Consider the following 20,364-nt stretch of genomic DNA (forward strand, 5'->3'; position numbering starts at 1 on the left):
TAAGAGCCCTGGTTTACTCTGATGAAGAAATAAACGACAGGTTCTATTTGCCATTTGGAATAAACCATGGTTTCCAGTTGAATCCAACCACGGGAAACTATGATTTGTACAACACATGGTTTCTGGTACTCAAAGAAACACAAAACTGTGATTGTTCCAAATTTCAAAAGGAAATTTCAAATTGTGCAGAAAGAAGAAGGAAAGAACGCACAATTCAAAAGTTGGCCACACATCTTCTCACAGTAAGCCCAAACCTTTACACTTAAAAATCCAGCTCAGTCACTACTCTACCATATGCTCTTTGGCTGCGATCAAATCTATTCCCTACCCAGCTTTATAACATGTTTCACATAAATGATAAGTCAACCAACCTGCAAATTATCTTGACCAATGAATCCAAGAAGCAACTGGATCTGTACTTGGTAGAGCTTCGCATACTCTGGGCCAGAAGTGTACAAAACTGACATTGTATCCATGAGAGTCACCAGTTCTTCCAAGAGCTGTATGAAATAGCATTCAAAAATTCAATCAAAGGGGAAAACAACTTAAGGACTGAAAAGTTATCAAACACAAGAGCAACGCAATACATAGGCAATGAAACACCAAGCCAAGTTAGGTTGCTATTTAGGTCTCTTAAAAATACAAAATGCTCAATATGCATCCCATGAGGAGAAATTCATGCAGCCATAAGATGGAATCCTGCCATTTGCAGATGCATTGCTGCTGCATGATCTCCATGAAGAAAATCCGGCCTCCATGTAATACTTCCACACATTGTATGGTTTTGTGTTACTATGTTGATACCCTGTTTCCTTGAAAATAAGTCCTAGTATGATTTTTCAGGATGCTCATAATATAAGCCCTACCCTGAAAATAAGCCCTAATTAAGTGAAAGCCCACCCTCCACCATTGTGAAGCAACCAGAAGAATATGACATAACTGTATTTGAATAAATGTAGATGGTTATACATGAAAAAATAAAACATCCCCTGAAAATAAGCCCTAATAGGTTTTTTTGGAGCAAAAATTAATATAAGACCCTATCTTATTTTCAGGGAAATACAGTTGGAGTTTCTTCTCCATGGAGGCTCAACAGTAGGATATTGGCTCATGGAACTAGAGCCATTAGGAAATAAACAGAACGGTGAACAATGATTCTGAGCAATTTTACTAAGGTCGCAATACCTTGAATAGCTAGCAAACATTCTGGAACAGCCTTTTCAGTGAAAGATCAGTTTTCACTTTTGTGCACATGAAAAAAATTAAAGGTGGACACTAGGAAATGGACTACCTAATAAAGTCTATTTGGTCAGATTTATTTTTCAAACTAGAATAGGCTTTGAGGAAGTGGTATTTGTTTGTTCTTATGATGAACAAGTTTTCTTGTACTCTGACTCATACTAAGGAATGTGCACCAAAACGAAAAATTTAAAAGATATTAAAGTGAGAATTAAATAATAATTTAAAAAGCAAGTTGATTTATTTATTATTCTAATAAATGAATGTTTGTTTATTTAGGATATTGACTTTTCTCCTTGACCTGGAAAGTCAAGGCAGCATGCATTGAAATGAATGGGCCAGACAATGGAAGTAGAACATAATGGAAATATTCCCAGCAAAAAACCAAAACCCTGCCTCAGAGAACAAGTTTGGAACTCCAGAATGCTATACATGTGAAAACATTTCTGACACTGTTGAACCTTATATTTTGCAGCTCACGCTAACAGCACTCAAATTAGTCACAAATATCATCGTTGAAAGAATCTAGATGCAAAATTTAAAGGGAAAAAAAGGAGTCTGCCATCTTGCAGGATGCTATAGAGTGTCCCCTGACCAGCCTGTTATGCATAGAGGTAAAGGTTCCTCTTGACACTTAGTCCAGTCGTGTTTGACTCTAGGGGGCGGTGCTCATCCCCGTTTCCAAGCCATAGAGCCAGGGTTTGTCCATAGACAGTTTCCGTGGTCACGTGGCCAGCACGACTAGACACGGAACGCCGTTACCTTCCCCCCCCCCCCCGTGGTGGTACCTGTTTATCTACTCGCATTTGCATGCTTTCGAACTGCTAGGTTGGCAGGAGCTGGGACAAGCAACGGGAACTCATTCCATGGCATGGATTCGATCTTACAGCTGCTGGTCTTCTGACCTTGCAGCACAGAGGCTTCTGCAGTTTAACCCGCAGCGCCACCACGTCTACTCTGTTATGCATAGTCAGTCTCAAATAAATAAAAAGTTGCCTATATTCACCCAAAATATAGTACAGTATTATTTATAATTAATCACTTGGGCTTCCAGGTTCTACACAACTCCATTCATACCTTTTCTGTCCAGAGATTTGAATTTACAAGACCTTCTGCTTGCAGGAAATCCTGCACAATGAACAGAAGACGGAAGGCATTTTCTGCATACATTGGAAGAGATTTGGCATCTCTGCTGTCAGTGACGGCCCATTCAAGCATCTTCTCCAGCAAACTAGGTTAAAAAGAACAACATGGCAAGCGACTTTAATGGCTTCTAGCTAAAGCATACAGTGGGGGAAGAGACTAAAAATCTGTGATTCCGCAACCTCTCTAGCTAATCTCATCACAGCCAAAACAGCAAAGGCAGAGACACAGAAACAGTGTTCCAAGTTTTGGATGAGGTACACAAATCTATTACACTTTATTTCTCAAGATCTGGAGGCTTTCCATATTGGATTTAGAGTTCCCATGACAGATCAGAATTCCACCAACAGGGCACTCCTGCTGATGAAGGAGAGAGAGATGCAATTCTCACAAATTTCTCTCCCTATATCCCGTCCCTATCCTGCACTGCTGTTGACAAGTTGCTCCAGTAAGGAAAGTGGCATTTGGGGCTACAAGGGAAGAAAAGATTATTTTATAATTGCCTTCTCTGTCCATCCTCTGGCAAGAGTCTCAACCAGCGATCAGCCCTTTCAACGAAGATGTCCTTCTCCTTCCAGAAAGCAACCATGGATCTAACAGTTCATCTCTTACCTTAGTGTAGAAGAGTCAACTAAAGACTGTGCATGCTAGGCTCTAAAAGGGGGTCACACCCAAATACACATTTACAGATAGATCTATACTTTTAAGAAATAAATAATACTTTTGACTAGAGATGGGGAAAAACCAGAAAAATTGGGGCGGGGGGGGAAACAGTTTTTTCCCATTTTTCCCCCAAGCCATTTTTTTCCTGGAAAAACTGAAAAAATATGGAGCGTAGAATATGTTCTTTTACAAAGATGAATAATATGTCTATGACATGACATTCAAACTATATAACATGAAAACCTTAAAGAAAGACTTCTGAGACTTTTCATATTTAAGCTGAACTTAAGTTGAAGTTTTGACTCACTTGAGCTTAATTTCATCTGATGGTCGTAATAGCTCGTTGGATATCCCGAGTTTGGTGAGAGCTGAAAAAACCTGGCCCCTCTCGATCCAAGAAGCATCATCGGACCTTTCTATGCCTTTCCACATCACACAGAGCAGCACATCTGTGAGCAACTGTACCAGGTCCTCTTCGCATGCCTAAGAGAAACAGAGGGCAATGCACTGTAAAGGATTAGATTCTTCCCCAAATGTACGTTGTTCATTCCACTTTAAAACAGTGGCACTTTTTCAGCATTTTTAACATGCATATGAGAAATGACATGTTCACTAGCTGAATCTTTGATATTATTTCCAAACATTGAGACCACTTTGGGGCCAACGTAGCTTACACTCTTATTAGAAGGCAAAATGAAAATAAGTGTATTGAGTAGTTCAGAAATGCAAAGGTAATGTCTTTAGAGGGGAAATTTGATAGAGCAATCTGGAAACCAGATCTAGAATGAGAAACTAAACCCCGAAAAGGGTTCTGGTGGCTCAACTGCTGACATTTTTGCAGGAAACAGATCATTTAGATCTATTTCAGTCTCACATCAGGCCTAGTTGATTCTCATCACTCATCATCTCTTACTGGACTGACTCTGTAGGTGGGATGTTGGAGGCACAGTTATACCATGGTTCCACTCCACCCTGCAGCTTATTTTCAGGGAACTACACCAGGAGGGGGAATCTATGATCATCCCCAGAACATATGAGCTGGGGATCCTGCAAGAATCCACCTTATCCCATATACCTTTTAACATCTCTATGAAGCCTCACAATGAAGTCACTGGCAGTGGCAGGGGGGCAGTGCTATAAATATGTTGAAGACGTCCATCTTTATTTCCCATCTGTCATCTGAGTCAGGGGAGGCGATGCAGATGCTGAAACAGTGTCTGGAGCTAGTAATGGTCTGGATGAGGACCAATAAACTGAAGCTGAACAAGTCAAGAGGCCTTGTGGTTGGTGATCCTTACGTTTGAGAACTGGGTGTACAGTCTGTCTTAGATGGGCATACCCACCCCTGGTAGAGAAGATAATGTAACATAGGATCTGCTTAATCTAGTACTGTTACCTGAAGTGGGCTCAGCATTTAGGAGCATGTTTGGCCATTCAACAGCTGCCTTAGCATCTAGACAGGGACTGTCCAGTGATTCATATCCTGGTCAACTCCCAATAGAACCATATATAACACTGGTTCTTAACCTTGGGTTACTCAGGAGATTTGGACTGCAACTCCCAGAAGCCTTCACCACCAGCTGTGCTGACTGAGGTTTCTGGGAGTTGCAGTTCAAAAGCATCTGAGTAACAAAGGTTAAGAACCACTGATATATAATATACATGGGTCTTCATGTAAACATGATCCAGAAGCATCAGTTAGTGCAGAATAACACATCTAGAGCTATAACTGGTATAGCTAAGTGGAAACATATTGCACAGATTTTGAAAGAGGGGCACTGGCTACTTATTTACTTCTGGGCCTATTTCAAACTGCTAATGCTTACCTTTCAAGTCTTACATGGCTAGAAAACCATACACCTGCAGAAATACCATTCCGTATCTCAGACTGCCTCTGATTTAAGATTAGAGATAGGGGTATTCGTATACAAATATTCCACACAGGTGGAAATAATGAGGGTCCACTCATGATTTCACCACTGCCGTTGGCTCCACGAAGGCTTCCTATTGCGCTGTTCTCCACAATCAATTAGCCACTCCTGGCAGGAGGCAGGATGACAAGCCTCTCTGCTAGGTTGCATTTAAGATAATTGGAATGGGCTCTTCTCCAACGTGTGTCGACAAAAGAAATATCCTTCTTGGTTGACTATCTTAATTACAGAATATTCTCTCCATGGAGGCCTAACTGATTTCAACAGCAGTTCACAGCTTTTCTTGTGTGCTAAGGCATTTAAGGCAATAATTCTGTCCATGTAATGGTATCTGCTGCTTTTCTTTATTTTCGTATGTTTCTATCTGCCAATGTTTTAATCATTAAATATTTTAATTATTTGCTGTATCTGTACATGCGCCTGTAGAGCAGTAATTCTCAACCTTGTATCCCCAGTTGTTTTTGGACAAAGACTCCCAAAAATCTTTCACCACCAGCTGTGCTGGCCAGGATTTCTGGGAGTTGTAGTCCAAGGACATCTAGGAACCCAAGGCTGGGAAGCACTGTGAGCGTTTTATGTATTAAGAAATGTTTTAATAAATAATGATGACATCTCGCAGAGCTCATGTTGCTGAATGAGTAGTAATCTTGCTCTCTTTTAAGGAGGAGAAAAGCTGAAATGACCAACTAGGAAAGATTTCATGTCAAGAAATATAAGACTGAAAAGGAAGGGGGGAACCAAAACTTCTTTCAGAATGAGAAGAGACAGCCACATACCTCATGGATTTCAAATAATGAGAGATCAGAAGTGAACGCCGCCACCTCCTCTGCAGCATTTGATTCTTTGTCAAGATGCCCAGAAAACGTTTTAGTGTTATCAATGGGTGAAGGGGTGCTGGGCAAGCTATCTGCCATCTGGCTCCCACTGTCGCCCAGTTCATAGGAGTCAACACTTGACAAGTCCAAACTCAAGTGCGAAGGATTCTTTTGCCATAACTCTTCTTGGTCCTCAGGTCTGAACGACATCTCTCCCACGGAGGTGTCCTCAAGCCCTGTCCCAGATTTGCCATCTTCTAAGCTCCACTGATCACACGAACCATTGACAGAGGCAAAACTGCAGTCATCCTCCCCATCTACTTTGGACAAATGGCATTTCTGAGGGTCTTTGGCAGGCGGTCGCCTGTCATCCTCCTTGGCAGAGTCATTTCTGTACTCCTTCCCACCGTTCCTGATGTCAGCGTTCTCTTTCAGGAAGAGCCTAGCTAGCGTCTCTTGCCAGCCAAGCTGCTGAGAAATCTGTTGTCCTGAATCCTGCTGGGAGTGTAGAATTTGCAGAAGCTGCAGAAAACAGAAGGCAACAAGCTAAATGACAGCTGCCAAAGTTGATGCACCATAAAATGCGGGGGGGGGGGGGTTGCTTCCTGAATGGAATCCATCTGTAAGAGAAACTCTGTTCCTCCTTGCAGGATTAGAAACCATTTTGCCTGAAAGACAATGTTACTATTCACATCACGCATGTGATTACAGACCTAAACAATAACAACTATTTGTCTTTATGAAAACAGACTCACAAAATCAACAGATCAGACTTTAAAGCAAGTGGTTTTGGAATATGGTGGGTAACTGGAGGGCTCCAGATGTTGTCAGATTTCAAGCCTTAAGTGAGTACAGCTAATGGTGAAGGATGCTGGAGTTAAATTTCAACATCTGAAGAGTAACAGTTGCCCAGCCATGTTTTTATGATAGATGCATGTTAGATACAAAGGGGAGGATTGAATACTATTTATGTAAAACCTGTGAACCACATGGTTACAAAAAATATTATATCTAATTCTTCTCAGGTTGCTCTAACAAACAGAAATAGCTAAGGGAGATGATGTCATACTAGGTGAGAGTACGGCTATTCAATTCAACATCTCCCTACTGGCCTTCTTAAAAACGGGTTTATCCCCCAGAAATTGGTGCACTGCTGACTTAAAAAGGAGTATGCAAAGAACACAGCTTGCAAAAAGCAGTGCAATAATATCTGTCTTATTTCAAAGGTAATGTAACAAACCTGGAGTGATCTATAGAAAGCAACCCAACTATGGCACCAAAATACTAAATTAAGTAAAGACAGGAATCTGCAGTAGGTAGACATAACAGGAGAAGTGCTTGCTCAATTCAAAGCAGAAAGCAGCAGAGTATTTAAAACAGAAAATTTCTTCCCATAATGTTAAAGATTAAGTATGAATTCTAAGATCCTTTTGGATCAGTTTTATATTTTATAACAAGTTTTATATCTATTAGCTACCTCTGAGGCAGAAGAGAAAAAAAGACCCAAACTCCCAGGAAACAACATATGGAATAATCTCTTTGAATAGCCCCATTTATGTCTGCAAAATATTATGGTATAAAGACATTAACATTAAAGGAAATCCAAAATTATACAGTTGTGTTCAAAATTATTCAGCCCCCACTGAAATTGAATGTTTTGGCCATTTTGACATTGATTTTGATCATTCAGTCATCTTGCTTACATTTACATGAAAGAGGCACTTGTAGGTCAGAGAAATATAACCTTAAGTTTATAATGAAATAACCACAAATGTCTTTTCTGTGCTCACATCATTATTAGTTTTTATTCAACCCCCAAGTGACATTCAATCTTAGTACTTAGTACAACATCCTTTTACAGTTATAACAGCTTTTAAACGTGAAGCATAGCTTGAAACAAGTGTCTTGCAGCGATCTACGGGTATCTTCGCCCATTCTTCATGGGCAAAAGCCTCCAGTTCAGTCAAATTCTTAGGCTTGCGCACTGCAACTGCTTTCTTTAAGTCCCACCAGAGGTTCTCAATCGGATTTAAGTCTGGTGACTGCGATGGCCACTCCAAAATGTTCCAGCCTTTCCTCTGCAACCATGCTCTAGTGGACTTGGAGGTATGCTTGGGATCATTGTCCTGTTGAAAGGTCCAACGTCTCCCAAGCCTCAGGTGTGTGACGGACTGCATCACATTTTCATCCAATATCTCCTGGTACTGAAGAGAATTCATGGTACCTTGTACACGCTGAAGCTTCCCTGGACCTGCAGAAGCAAAACAGCCCCAAAGCATTATTGACTCTCCGCCATGCTTCACAGTAGGCAAGGTGTTCTTTTCGTCATATGCCTTGTTCTTCCTCCTCCAAACATAGCGTTGATCCATGGGCCCAAACAATTCTAATCTTGTTTCATCAGTCCACAGAACACTATCCCACAACTTTTGTGGTTTGCCCACATGACTTTTGGCATACTGCAGTCAACTCTTCTTATTCTTGGGAGACAGCAAGGGGGTGCGCCTGGGGGTTCTGGCATGGAGACCTTCATTACGCAGTGTGCGCCTTATTGTCTGAGCTGAAACTTCTATACCCACATCTGACAAATCTTTTTTCAGTTCCTCAGCAGTCACACGGGGACTTTTCACCACTCTACGCTTTAGGTAGCGCACAGCAGTCGAAGTCAGCATCTTCTTTCTTCCACGACCAGGTAGCATTTCAACAGTGCCCTTTGCCTTGAATTTGCGAATGATGCTTCCTATGGTGTCTCTTGGTATGTTTAACTTCTTTGCAATCTTCTTATAGCCATTGCCCTTCCTGTGAAAACAAATCATCTCTTCTCTTGTCTTCCTGGACCATTCTCTTGACTTCACCATGTTTGTAACCACACCAGTAAATGTCTAGAAGGAGCTGAGTATCACAGTCATTTTAAAGCTGCCTAATTGGTGCTTATTATGCTTGATTGGTGCTCGGTGACATCCACAGGTGTTTTCAATACCTGATCGAAAACACCTGAATGAACCTCTCTTCTTCAGAGTGGTAGTCTTTAAGGGGTTGAATAATTGTGGCAATGAAGAAACCACAAAAGAAACATTTACTACTGTATTACATAAACAATTGATGTTATTTTAGTTGCATTTGGTTCTTTAAAACGTCCTTGTAGGATTTCATTCTGAATACAATTCCAAATGTACACTATAGTCCCTAAACCCCTTTACAGCATTGGGGGCTGAATAATTTTGAACACAACTGTAGTAATGGCATGTATTCTTAATTTTATGGCCTGTTTCATTTTATGAAATTTTGCTTTATTGACATTGTGTAAACAACACATTAAAGAAAACAACAGAACATTTTCTTTTAAAAGGAAGACATAAACAGTGTCATACACTGGCAATGCCCTGAAGATTTCTCTTCACATTCTTAGACACGGTCATTATGTCAATCGGCCTAACACTGGCTTTGCTATTCAAGACAGCTGGGGCAACTGACCAACTTTCCCACCAAACACTAACCTTTCGGCAAATGGTCACTCTGACGTTTATATCTGCTCGGTGAGCCAAATGTGCCAATGCAATAAAGTCCCTGAGATTCACAACTGGATCTGTAAGAGAAGGAAAGAGAAAAATTATATTTCATACTGAGCCTATAAACCCGGGGCTATCAAGTTTTGGTCCTCGCAGTATTCTCAAAGTTGTCCTAACCATTTATTATTCAGTCTGGGGATTCTAGAAGCCAAAGTCTAAAAGACCAAAGCCAAAGGTTCCCAACCTTGGGTCCCCAGATGTTCTTGGACCAAACCTCCCAGAAGGCTTGACCACTTGCTGTGCTGGCCAGAATTTCTGGGAGTTGCAGTCCAAGAACATCTGGGGACTCAAGGTTGAGAAGCACTGATCTAGGCCAAGGGTTAAGAATCATGACCCTAAATGCAGGGGTGGAGATCATTCACTCATTTCGGCCTTTTTACAACACAACAATAAATGACAGCCACCAACTGGTACTTTGCAATTCATATAAGACCTAAACCTATGTTTACATCTTTTGCAGAGAACTACAGATGTACAGAATGGAACGCCTCACAGCCACACGTACTATATTAACATATAATAAGTATCTAAGTACCAGCATGCAGAACTTGATTGAGAAGGTTCTTAATCAGAGATGTGGTAATTGGAGAGTCGTTCAGGAGCAGTCCCAGCCCAGAATACCCAACTTCTCTGAGTTTCAGACGCTGCTTACTCCTCTCATACACTTTGGTGCACTTGAGCATTTGATCCACAATCTGCAAAAAAAAAGTACATAGGAAACCTGCTGTGCGCAACCAGACTCAAAACGGCCACGTGGTTCTGAGGCACACGATTTCATAAGTAATAAAATGCTAACCAGATCTAAGATTCATTTGTGTACTGACTGCTTAGTGTTTTGTTCTGTTTTCTTAAGGCACCACAGCTGTCGACTGAACAGTACTCCTACTCTACATTCTGCAAAGCCATCACTGTAGAAAGCTGAGCTTGTGCTGAACTAAGGTGTGCCAATGGACAAGAACCTTTGGAACAAGCAGTGTGTTTCTGTATGCTTTGCTCCTAAAAAGATCTCTATTCGTGAGGCTGAGGCAGGCTTTCTCATTAGCGTAACAATATAGTACTACAGTATAGAGGTGAGGCTAAATAAAGAATGGGGAATTTGTGTCGGGCCATACATTGCACGACTGTACTCCCATGTCCATGCACCACCGACCATGCTGGCTAGAGCTGACAGGAACAGCACTTCAACTACATCTGGAATGCCATGTATTCACCACAGCTGAATAAAATCTCCCTGGCCTCTTGTACCCCAGGTGTTAGAACTACAGCTCTTCCTCAGTTCTAACCCTGGGTTCTATTTCTTGGCCCTGTCAGAGTGCTGAGTGACAGTTTTCACATCAGGATTACTCAGCATGTACTAAAATACACTATAAACACTGTAAAATCAATTCGTATATGGATTTCCTATATCACTGGAGGTAGATGACCTTTGACATCTTTTTCCAAATCAATGATTCTGTGATTTGGTGTCTAGTCAGTGATTAGTAATGATATGCCGTTTAATGGCCAAACTTCAATTATACCAATTGTGCAAACATATTTATTTCTAGCATGCACAACTTAGAATCATTATGGCTGTAACACCAAATTTAACAACAGAATATTAAATGTAAAAAAGGAAAAGGAAACTACGGTACTCTCAGATGAAAGCTATGCTCTTACTCCCATTTGCTAGGAAATACATTTTTTCTGAACACTGCAGGGTCTGATTGTGAACAAGTATGCATTCGCTGTGCTGCAAAATTCATTAAAATTTAATTTTCCCAACCCCAACAAATACTTCATGGAGTAAAACAGTTCATTGTCAGTTTCTTGAAGCTGAAAACTGAGCTGTATGCAGTTCAGCACAAGAGCATATTAAAACTAAGTTTGCTGCTCAAATACTGCTTAAGTATTTATAAATGTGTACAGCATAACTTCTGCCAAAAAAAAGAGATGATTCACAAAAACACTCCTGATAGAACTGTCACTCTAAGAGAAGACACAACAAGATACCTTGAAGACAAGCTCCTTTAGTTTATCCGAGGACCTCTGATTCAGCAAGAGAGCATAAAGGATGTCTGCATTTCCAGGCTCAAAAAGCAACAAGAAAAGCTGGTCTCGGGTTGGGCTAGAATGAAGCAGGCTGAAGAGCACCTCCAGGATCCCACAGAGCTGCAAGAAGAGGGGGAAGAAAGGAAAAGCCATCCAATGAAATATGCAGAATCCAGGCAACTCTAACTGTTCAGTAGGGCTCATTACGAATATTTTTCTTTTTTTTCTTTTCTTTTCTAGTTCTTCCTCTCAAGAGATATTAGGGAGGTTATTTGAAAATGGCATGGTGGAAGTGGCATGAAAATACAAACAACCCCAGCTTATTCAGAGTGGCCTGGCCAGAGTGAGTCACCATGTGATCTTGCACAGACTCTATTACATTTTTTATTCATATGGCTTTTCTTATTTTATCCTCACAGCAACCCCCTTCACTTGGTCCAACATCTCCCAATGAATTTCATGGCTTCATGGGGACATGGACTTGTATTTCCCAATCTCACACACACACACACACACAGAGAGAGAGAGAGAGAGAGAGAGAGAGAGAGAGAGAGAGAGAGAGGGAGGGAGGGAGGGAGGGAGGGAGAGGGAGAGAGAGAGAGATGGAGATGATGAAGCTACTTGCCAGGGAGGGCAGGCAAGTGCAGGAGTTGAGGAGATATTGGGTGGCCAAATACTTAACATGAATTATGGACAGAAAGAATACTCACTAAATTCCTTTCTCGCTGATGTCAACAATGTTGACATGAAACTTCATACCCAGCCAAGAGCAAAGCGAAGACTTCTCTTTTCCCCCCTCACAGTTTTATTTATTTATTGTTTATTTATTTATTTATAGTTTCTGTCATTCTCCTAAAATGTCTCTAGTGTCCTTTTCCTTCGTGTAGCAAAGTGTGAGCACACATGCAGCAATGGCACAAGGACTGGCTGATTATTAAGAAAGATGTAAAGATGTACTTGGAACTTCAATTTCTTAAAGCAGCAACAATCCTCATATGGGATAATTCACACAATTATGCCAACATTGCAATAATACTAATTGCCACTGTTTGTATATGTGTTTGTGTGCTCACGCATGCCCAAATCATTTTTCTTGCTAATGTGAGAATTCTACTGAAAATCCTAAAAAATTAATTGCCATCCTCACAGGTGAGGAGATGGTTGCAGTTCCTCATTTTTGGCTGAAAGGATTTACCTTTCCATAGCCACAAGGGCTATGTTTTCATTTCAGTCTTCAACCTGAGCACTCAGCTGATTTGTGGGCCAAGCCAACAATTGCCCACTTGGTGCTGCTCCCTTTAAACGGCTGCAGTCTATCTCCCCGCTTTCCCCAACTCTACTCTACATTTGGAAAGGCAGCTGAATTGAAAGAAGGTAAAAGAGTACATTAGTGGGGACCAGGCACAGTTGAATGAAGGCATGCAAATTACCTGCTCCTCATCACTGATAGCAGCTATGTATCCCATGATGCTTTGTACTTCTTCATGCGTCCCACCTTTGCTCAAGAAATACTTGATCAAGCCATACAGAGATGTTCTTATTGTTTTAAGATCATCTGGAGACAAATCACTGTCTTTGCAGCCACTCCTGACAAAAGCAAGGCAGGCAGGCTTTAGAAAAATAGCCATGTACTTACAAAAGCAGTCAGTGATCCTTGTTTAGTCAGCTTTCTTTCCATAAAGATTTCCCTCTACTTGTGTTAAGTGCTCTTTTTCTGGGTAACCAAGATTAAACAACACAATTCAAATACAATTAAAAGTACTTTACTGGCCAGGTATTTTAAAAAATCACTGTCCCAATACATTTTGAATATCAAAGAGATCACATGAATCATTAACTAGTTACTAATTATTTATAACTACCTTCAAGCCCTATGTGAGAGATACTTCCAGACAGGGATTATCCTCTGGCCTGTACACAGAATATAGTCCCAAGGGAGTTTCAGAGAAGAACTTTTAAGACTTTTATCCCAGAGGAAGTTTTGAGGAGAATGAATACTCCTGTTACTAGTAGCAGCATTAACTGTGGTCATCATCCATCCTTATTTTTTACCAGCAAACCTATAACTACTAATACCACTACAAAAATTTGTCATTTTTTTCATGTTTATGAAGTGTTCAAAACACTTCACATAATCTCAGTAAAAGAAACAGTAAGATTGAAAAACATGTTTGTTTTTTCTTTTTGGCTTATGGCTGCATTTTGGAGAGCTACATTTAAATAAGGCACAGAACAAACTAAGGAAGGATACAAAACTTCATACCCATAATAAATCCTGAGAGTATCCAGCAAAAACTGTACACCATATTTTTTCCGAAAGAGCCTCCTGCTATCCCTGATGATTGTGGAGATGTACTGGATGTGGCCTAAGAAAACAGAGGGTACATTCTCTATTAAAAGAGGCCAGGTGAGCTATTTCAAAGGTTGAGGGCCACATTTCAGATCACTACTACATCAGACTGAGAGATGCCTTGAACAGGAACTGGTTCTACCTGAAGCTCCAAAATCTTTATGCTCCTCATTTATTCCCCTACCATTTCAACTGCCCTAGGCATAGAAAATCTCAATTTCCCTTCTCACACTCACACACAAGTATCTCAAAATCAATCTAAACTAATCTTCTTCTCCTTCCTCAGATCTTCACAGAACCCAACATCCAGTCTGAACTCCTTGCACATTAACCAGTCAGCTGACATCCCGTGCCTGAAAACATTAGTAGCCAAGTGAAGAGGAAGGATTAAAAAAGGTTTCTTACTCTTTCACTATATGTTGGCAGCAAGAGGTTGCCAACTAATTCATTATACTTTAGAACCAAAGTGTTCCAAGTATCTATTTGAGCAGTACATGGCCTCACCAATTCGGAATGGGAAGTCTCCCCGGTTCCAGATGCTGAAGTCAAAAAGTAAGTGCTGATACATCTGCTGCAAAAGCTGCACATTCTTTGCCACAGTGACCTGTTCTATCAGTAACTGGACCGCCATCAGTATATTCACATCCACAAAGCTACTGGGGATCTGAAAGAAAGCAAACAAATAAACCAAATGGCCATTTGCCACTGCTGATGACATCATCTGATCGTGCATGCAAAGCTGTGCAACAGGATTTCAGTCACTGTAAAACAAAGCCAAAGAAAGAATTCGGCCAGCCCTAGAATGGGCATAATTTATTCAGAATTTGAAAAATTGCTTTTATGACCTTCTAATTCCCAGAATAGCCCAGCCCACATGGTCTCTGGGGGATTTAACTTCCCATTACTCCTAAATGGAGAGGAAGTAAACAAGCAGTCAACGGATATGTTTACGAAGGAAGCTAAAGGCCAAAGTCTGTCACTCATAATTTTACAAAGAAAATAAACACATACATAGATAAAAGAGAAAGATAGAAACATAGAGATAAATATAGCTATAGATAAACATATAGATACAGATAAACATAGATATAAAGATATGCCATCAAAATGGGCTACTGTTTAGGAGGCTGTTTTGAATCCCAGTTCAGGGAGACAGGCAGCATTTAAAATCAACAGATCAATAAACAAATATGCTCAAATACTTCTGTAACATTGGTACCTTTTGCAAAAGAACACCTAAGGTTGCAACTCCATAGGTGTGAACCAGATTATCCTGGTTAATCGGATGCCTTTGGATAAAGTGCTTTATCATCAAGATGAAAGTTGCAACAAGGTTCTTCTCTAAGCGAGCCTCTGCAAGATGGAAAATATTATTTATTTAATTATTTGTTCATTTATTTCATTTTTACACCACCCGTCTGGCTGAGGCCATCTTGGCGGTTTACAATATATGTAAGCAACATACAATTAGACATAACAAACAGTAAAAATAATAAAATATGAACAAGTAACAGTTCATGGCATAAAATACATAAGGATAAAATGTTCAAAACATTCAAAACATTTAAGATGGCAGAATTGATCAGTTAGGCTAGTTAGGCTCAGCTGAGTTTGCAGGTATGCGTCTCTGAAAACAGACTTTAAATGAAAATATTAGCAGACTGAAAAAGGAAAAAGAAAAATATGAAAGACATTTGACCCTCCCCCCCCCCAACTATTTCATTTGTAATTTTTGCTTTTCAATCCCTTGGTTCCCCCCCCCCCAGCCAAGCTCATAGGGAAGGCGGCATCAATTCTTCCCCTACCTGACGCCCTGGTGGAGGTTAACATCACCCAGTCTCCTTCGACAGGAGTCATCAATTCAGGAGGCACAGGTTCCACATCCAGCCTCTCCGGTAAATGCCCATCCAGGAGGCTGATCTGCTCTAGCAGCGGGAACAGCACATTTAAGCCACCTATGCAATTGATCATATCCTGGAGAAATAAAATGGGGTGGGTGGGGAAGGGTCAATTGGTGAGAGGAGGAAGCAGCAGACAGAAAGGGGCTTTTTAGAGACATGTGGACTAGAATTCTCCTCTTTCCAAGAGCATTTTGGAATGGGTTTCAAGAGTCAGTCTGCAGGCAGGTCTGTTGATTGCACCAGGTTTCTGAAAGCGCAGGGTTGGAGAACACTATTTGGACTTCAGCTCCCATCAGCCCTCACCAGCAGGAACTCATGGTGCCCAGTGATGAGATTTGCAGTCCAACCAAACCTGGAGGGATGGAGGTTCCCCGTCCCTCAGGTTTCTTCCTCTCCTACTGACTATGTAAACTTCCAGTGCTGGCCCCTCATCCCTGACTGAAGTCAAAGGCTCCTATTTAGCTCTTTTGATGGTGGCAGAGGGGACTAATGGGGTGAGAAGTGGGGATATCACTGAGGGAGATATCTTCTCTTGCCATTAAGCTCACCACTGTTTGGAGCAAAAGACATATAGGGTGGTTTTCTCTCCATCCTAAATGTGCCACTGGCTCTAACTCTTAGCATTTCTCTCACATACAAAATCAAATCCAATTTTAGTCTCAACTAGAACAGGGCCACTGAAATGAATGGGACTCGTTAAGTCAATGCTAGTGACTCTGGTATTAAAACTAGATTTAACCCATAACAACCTGTTCTCACAGAAGATAGCAGACAAGGACTCCTCAGCCTACCATAAATTTTGCTGCTTTACATGGTCATGAATGCTAAAGGACTTGGGTACTATCCACAACATTGTTTCAACTTACATACTATCCAAGTATCTATCTAACAGATATTTTATTTTTCTGTTGTTTCTGCTGAGATATTTGATTGTTAGTCATCCCAGATGCCAGGGGAGCATCTTAATGATTTGCAAGACTCCTAAAGCTCAGTGTTGACCCCTGGCTGCAAAGCCACAAGCTGGCCGTATGACTCCCCACTGGGCCTCCCAGGAGAAGAGCCTCCCTCTGTAGCCTTGGGCAAGCTGCACAGTCCCTGAGTGTTCCCAGAAGAAGGGAACGTTAGACCACCTGTAAGTACTCTATACTTAGAAGCCCTTGGAAGGGTTGCTATAAGTGAGAATCGATTTTATAGCACCTAATTCTCAGAGCCTTTCTCAATGAAAAACAGCACACAAATATCACAAATAAACAAAAAAAAACAGTGCTAAATAAGAGAAGACATACATGTGCCTTTATTAAAAAACTGGCCCCTTGATATTCATCTCTGGGTTCCATTTTAAGCCTCCTTCAGAACGCTGCAATACAGGAACAACTTTAGAAACACTGGCTACAATCCTACACTCTTACAGAGGTCATAAATCTCAGGGTGTTCTATAGAATTTGCAACTGAGGAGACTTGCCTAGGGCTGCACTGTTAGGGAAGCGCTATGTAAAATGCTCAAAAATAACTACAAGTCCTACTGCTCAATTTTTTTTAAATGAGGAGAATCGTTTCAAATTGTCTTACAGCTGAAAAAACAAGACGATGGACCACCAGTCTCTGAAGATATGCTGCCTGCCAGTTTCTTTTCCACTTAAATCGTCTGGCCTTATATTAAACCATGACATTTCCAACAAGCCACTGAAGAAAGTTACCTTAATGTCCCAGTTCACAACTTTGTTCCCAGTTAGCCTTCCATGGAGAAGATTGGCAGAAAGATCAAGACATATTGGGCTTCTGCAGGCCTATCCAGGAAAACGAGGGGGGGGGGGGAGAGAAAACGGCCTCAGATACTCTTCCATGAATAAAATCAGGGACAACAAGACAGTTTATGTAACATCTGGTATTATATTTACATAACATGTAACTAGCTATAGCTTATGGCCTCAGATTATGAGGGGGCTCTAAATGTGAAACAAATGCAAAAAGAAAACAAAAAAAACCCACATTAATTCATTCTGAGTAACACAAAATGCTTTGGGTTATACATAATACTCTTCAACTTGACACGGTTTAGGGTTTGGTTTAATCCAAGCATGACGAAACTAGAGAGGCCAAGGAGCCACCTCTATGTAGTTACTTTTCTCTCCTCGCTCTCCCACAACACCCTCTCTTACACCTATAGCAATATCTGAGAGATGCCTAAGAGTACGGTAGACACCAGCAACTACGGCTGCATTTTTAAAAATAAACAGAAATGCAAAAATCAACATCTGCATCTTTCTCATAAAAAACTGATTAAAATATGCCATCAAACATGCATTGCCTTTTCTTGCCTTGTGAATTTATTCACTGTAAGGCCCAAACTAGATCTGAAGGCAGGAGTTCTATTTATTTAAACAAAGAATTGCTGCAATTCTGCAAAAAATGGTGGAGTTCTAACTGGAGAGAACAAAAGATGTACCAACGAGGAACACAGGACCTTTCCCTCAACTGTGGCTCATTCCCTAAGTACTTTTCTCCTCAGCTCCAGTACTTCAGAGGTAGCCCCCTGATAGAACAACTCACTAGCTTTGGGATATTTCCCTTCTATTTTCCGTAGTTTAAGAGTGCTGTCTTCATTGGCTTTTCTATTAAAAACTAGACACAAATCTTAGCTGTGTCTATATTTCATAACGTGATATATGGTTTGTGTGAACAGGCATTACTGGTACAATTGTTAACTAGCCTTGGAGCAACTGGTGGCTAAGACCAAAATCCAGCCCAATGTCCTAGGATCTGTCAGAGATCTATTCAGGAATTACTAACCCATGTAAGATTCAACGCATGAAAGGGGGGACACCTATCTCTGCTCCTCTCAGTTGTCTGTTTCTTCACTTGGAAGATAACAAATCTAAAAAGAAGTGCCTGTTTGGATGGGTAAAAAAAAATACAGAAAAGAAAAACATTGCGGCATCTTAAGGTAAAGGTTCCCCTTGACAATTTTTGTCCAGTCGTGTTCGACTCTAGGGGGCGGTGCTCATCCCCGTTTCCAAGCCATAGAGCCAGCATTTTTTCTGAAGACAATCTTCCGTGGTCACATGGCCAGTGCGACTTAGACACGGAACGCTGTTACCTTCCCACCGAGGTGATCCCTATTTATGTACAGTGGGGTCTTGACTTAAGAACGGCTTGAGTTAAGAACATTTTGACTTAAGAACCGCTCTCATAGGAAAATATTGACTTGACTTAAGTACTTAGATTTGAGTTAAGAACTGAAAAAAACCCACGTGGGAGGCAGGGAAAGTGCAAAAAGTGAACTTTCAGTTAACTGTTGGCCAGTGAAAAGGGTGCCTGTCTGCTTCCTCACTCCTCCCAGCGTTTAGAGAGTGGATTGGGAGTCTTCAGACTGCTTGGTACTGCCTGGACTGTATTTTCCCTGCCTTCCCTGAACCTTTCTTGACCTAAGAAAAAAAGAAACAAAATATCCCCCTCTAGTGGTCGAAGGCGGAATAGCAGCTTCCCATTAGTTTCTATGGACGGAAAAGAGCAGATACGGATTAAATGGTTTTCAATGCATTCCTATGGGAAATGCATATTTGACTTGAGAACTTTTTGACTTGAGAACCACCTTCCAATACGGATTAAGTTCTCAAGTCAAGACCCCACTGTACTTGCATCTGCATGCTTTCGAACCACTAGGTTGGCGGGAGCTGGGAGAAGCGACGGGCACTCACTCCGTCACGTGGATTCGATCTTATGACTGCTGGTCTTCTGACCCTGCAGCACAGGCTTCTGCAGTTTAGCCCGCAGCGCCACCACGTCCCTTCATCTTAAAGATTGCAATATTTTAATGTGAGCATTTGTGGACAAGTCCACTTCCTCAGACATAAGAACGGGACTACATGGCAAATATTTATACATGGCCCCAAAACAGAGAGACTGTCTCCTGAGCACAAATTGTTGATAGTGTGGCATGGAGTCTCTCTATGCAAACAAAAATGCTGCAAAAATTGCTCACAGGAGTTCCTCCATGTGAACCGGATCTCCTTCCCACTTCAAATCCATTTGCCTTCCACTTGGGAAAAGTGACAGCAGAGGGGGCAAAGACAGATATTTTCCCCCTTCACAGGTTAAATCCAACCCAGCAGGATACAGGGCCAATCCTGGCCAGCAAAAAGTCTCCAGAAGATCACAAGAGGCTAAAAAACAACAACACAAAAACCCAAACCTACACTGTCATTCACTTCAAGCAGCTGGTGTTTGAACATAGAGCTACACCTCTTCTCAATGCAGAGCTTCCACTGAGCTGTCAAGGCTAAGAACTGCAGATGAAACACTCCTTTCTAAATCTGTCTCATCACTTCCTGAAAACAACAGAGTGGCTGTGTTAGGAAAAAATGAACTGTATGTTGATGCTACCTTGGGAGTATAATGAAGAAGTATTTTACTGGGCAAATCAGCCACTTCAGATTCTTGGGATTTCCATGGCGTTAAGCAGTTTGGACCTTCAAAATAAGAAAAAGAGGGAGAAAAACAAATAGGTTTCATGTTTGTCCCAATTGTTTTCATTACATTTCAAATCTGCTGTATTTTAAACTGCAAGTAGAAAAGAGACGCCTTTGAGAATATTGGCCGATGGAACCACCAGAGATGGAACTGAATTAACTGGATGATCCTAGACTGATGAAAAGAAGAGGCCCTGATCCAGACAAAGCTTAAATAAATTCCTACTCCTCCAAAAATTATTTGTGTTATGATCTC

The 20,364-nt window shown here is 41.1% G+C and overlaps 1 protein-coding gene across 3 annotated transcripts in view; it reads right to left on the reverse strand.

Moving 5' to 3' along the window:
* The window catches only part of NBEAL1 (neurobeachin like 1), a 129,080-nt gene that overhangs the window by 36,649 nt on the left and 72,067 nt on the right, over window positions 1-20,364 (reverse strand). For all 3 annotated transcript variants that reach the window (XR_013538261.1, XM_020810339.3, XM_020810337.3), the window contains 14 exons: window positions 20,023-20,108; window positions 17,337-17,426; window positions 15,544-15,712; window positions 14,958-15,091; window positions 14,243-14,402; window positions 13,652-13,754; window positions 12,819-12,975; window positions 11,350-11,508; window positions 9,893-10,052; window positions 9,286-9,374; window positions 5,753-6,313; window positions 3,353-3,528; window positions 2,317-2,470; window positions 372-500 (listed from right to left, as the gene is read on the reverse strand). Coding sequence is in view for 2 of the 3 variants with exons in the window: in XM_020810339.3 (XP_020665998.3) it covers window positions 372-500; window positions 2,317-2,470; window positions 3,353-3,528; window positions 5,753-6,313; window positions 9,286-9,374; window positions 9,893-10,052; window positions 11,350-11,508; window positions 12,819-12,975; window positions 13,652-13,754; window positions 14,243-14,402; window positions 14,958-15,091; window positions 15,544-15,712; window positions 17,337-17,426; window positions 20,023-20,108 (2,327 nt within the window). In the remaining variant the exon portion in view is untranslated. The remainder of the gene's footprint in view (window positions 1-371; window positions 501-2,316; window positions 2,471-3,352; window positions 3,529-5,752; window positions 6,314-9,285; window positions 9,375-9,892; window positions 10,053-11,349; window positions 11,509-12,818; window positions 12,976-13,651; window positions 13,755-14,242; window positions 14,403-14,957; window positions 15,092-15,543; window positions 15,713-17,336; window positions 17,427-20,022; window positions 20,109-20,364) is intronic.

The sequence above is a fragment of the Pogona vitticeps genome, chromosome 1 (genome assembly GCF_051106095.1).
Source record: "Pogona vitticeps strain Pit_001003342236 chromosome 1, PviZW2.1, whole genome shotgun sequence".
NCBI classification, from domain to species: Eukaryota; Metazoa; Chordata; class Lepidosauria; order Squamata; family Agamidae; genus Pogona; species Pogona vitticeps.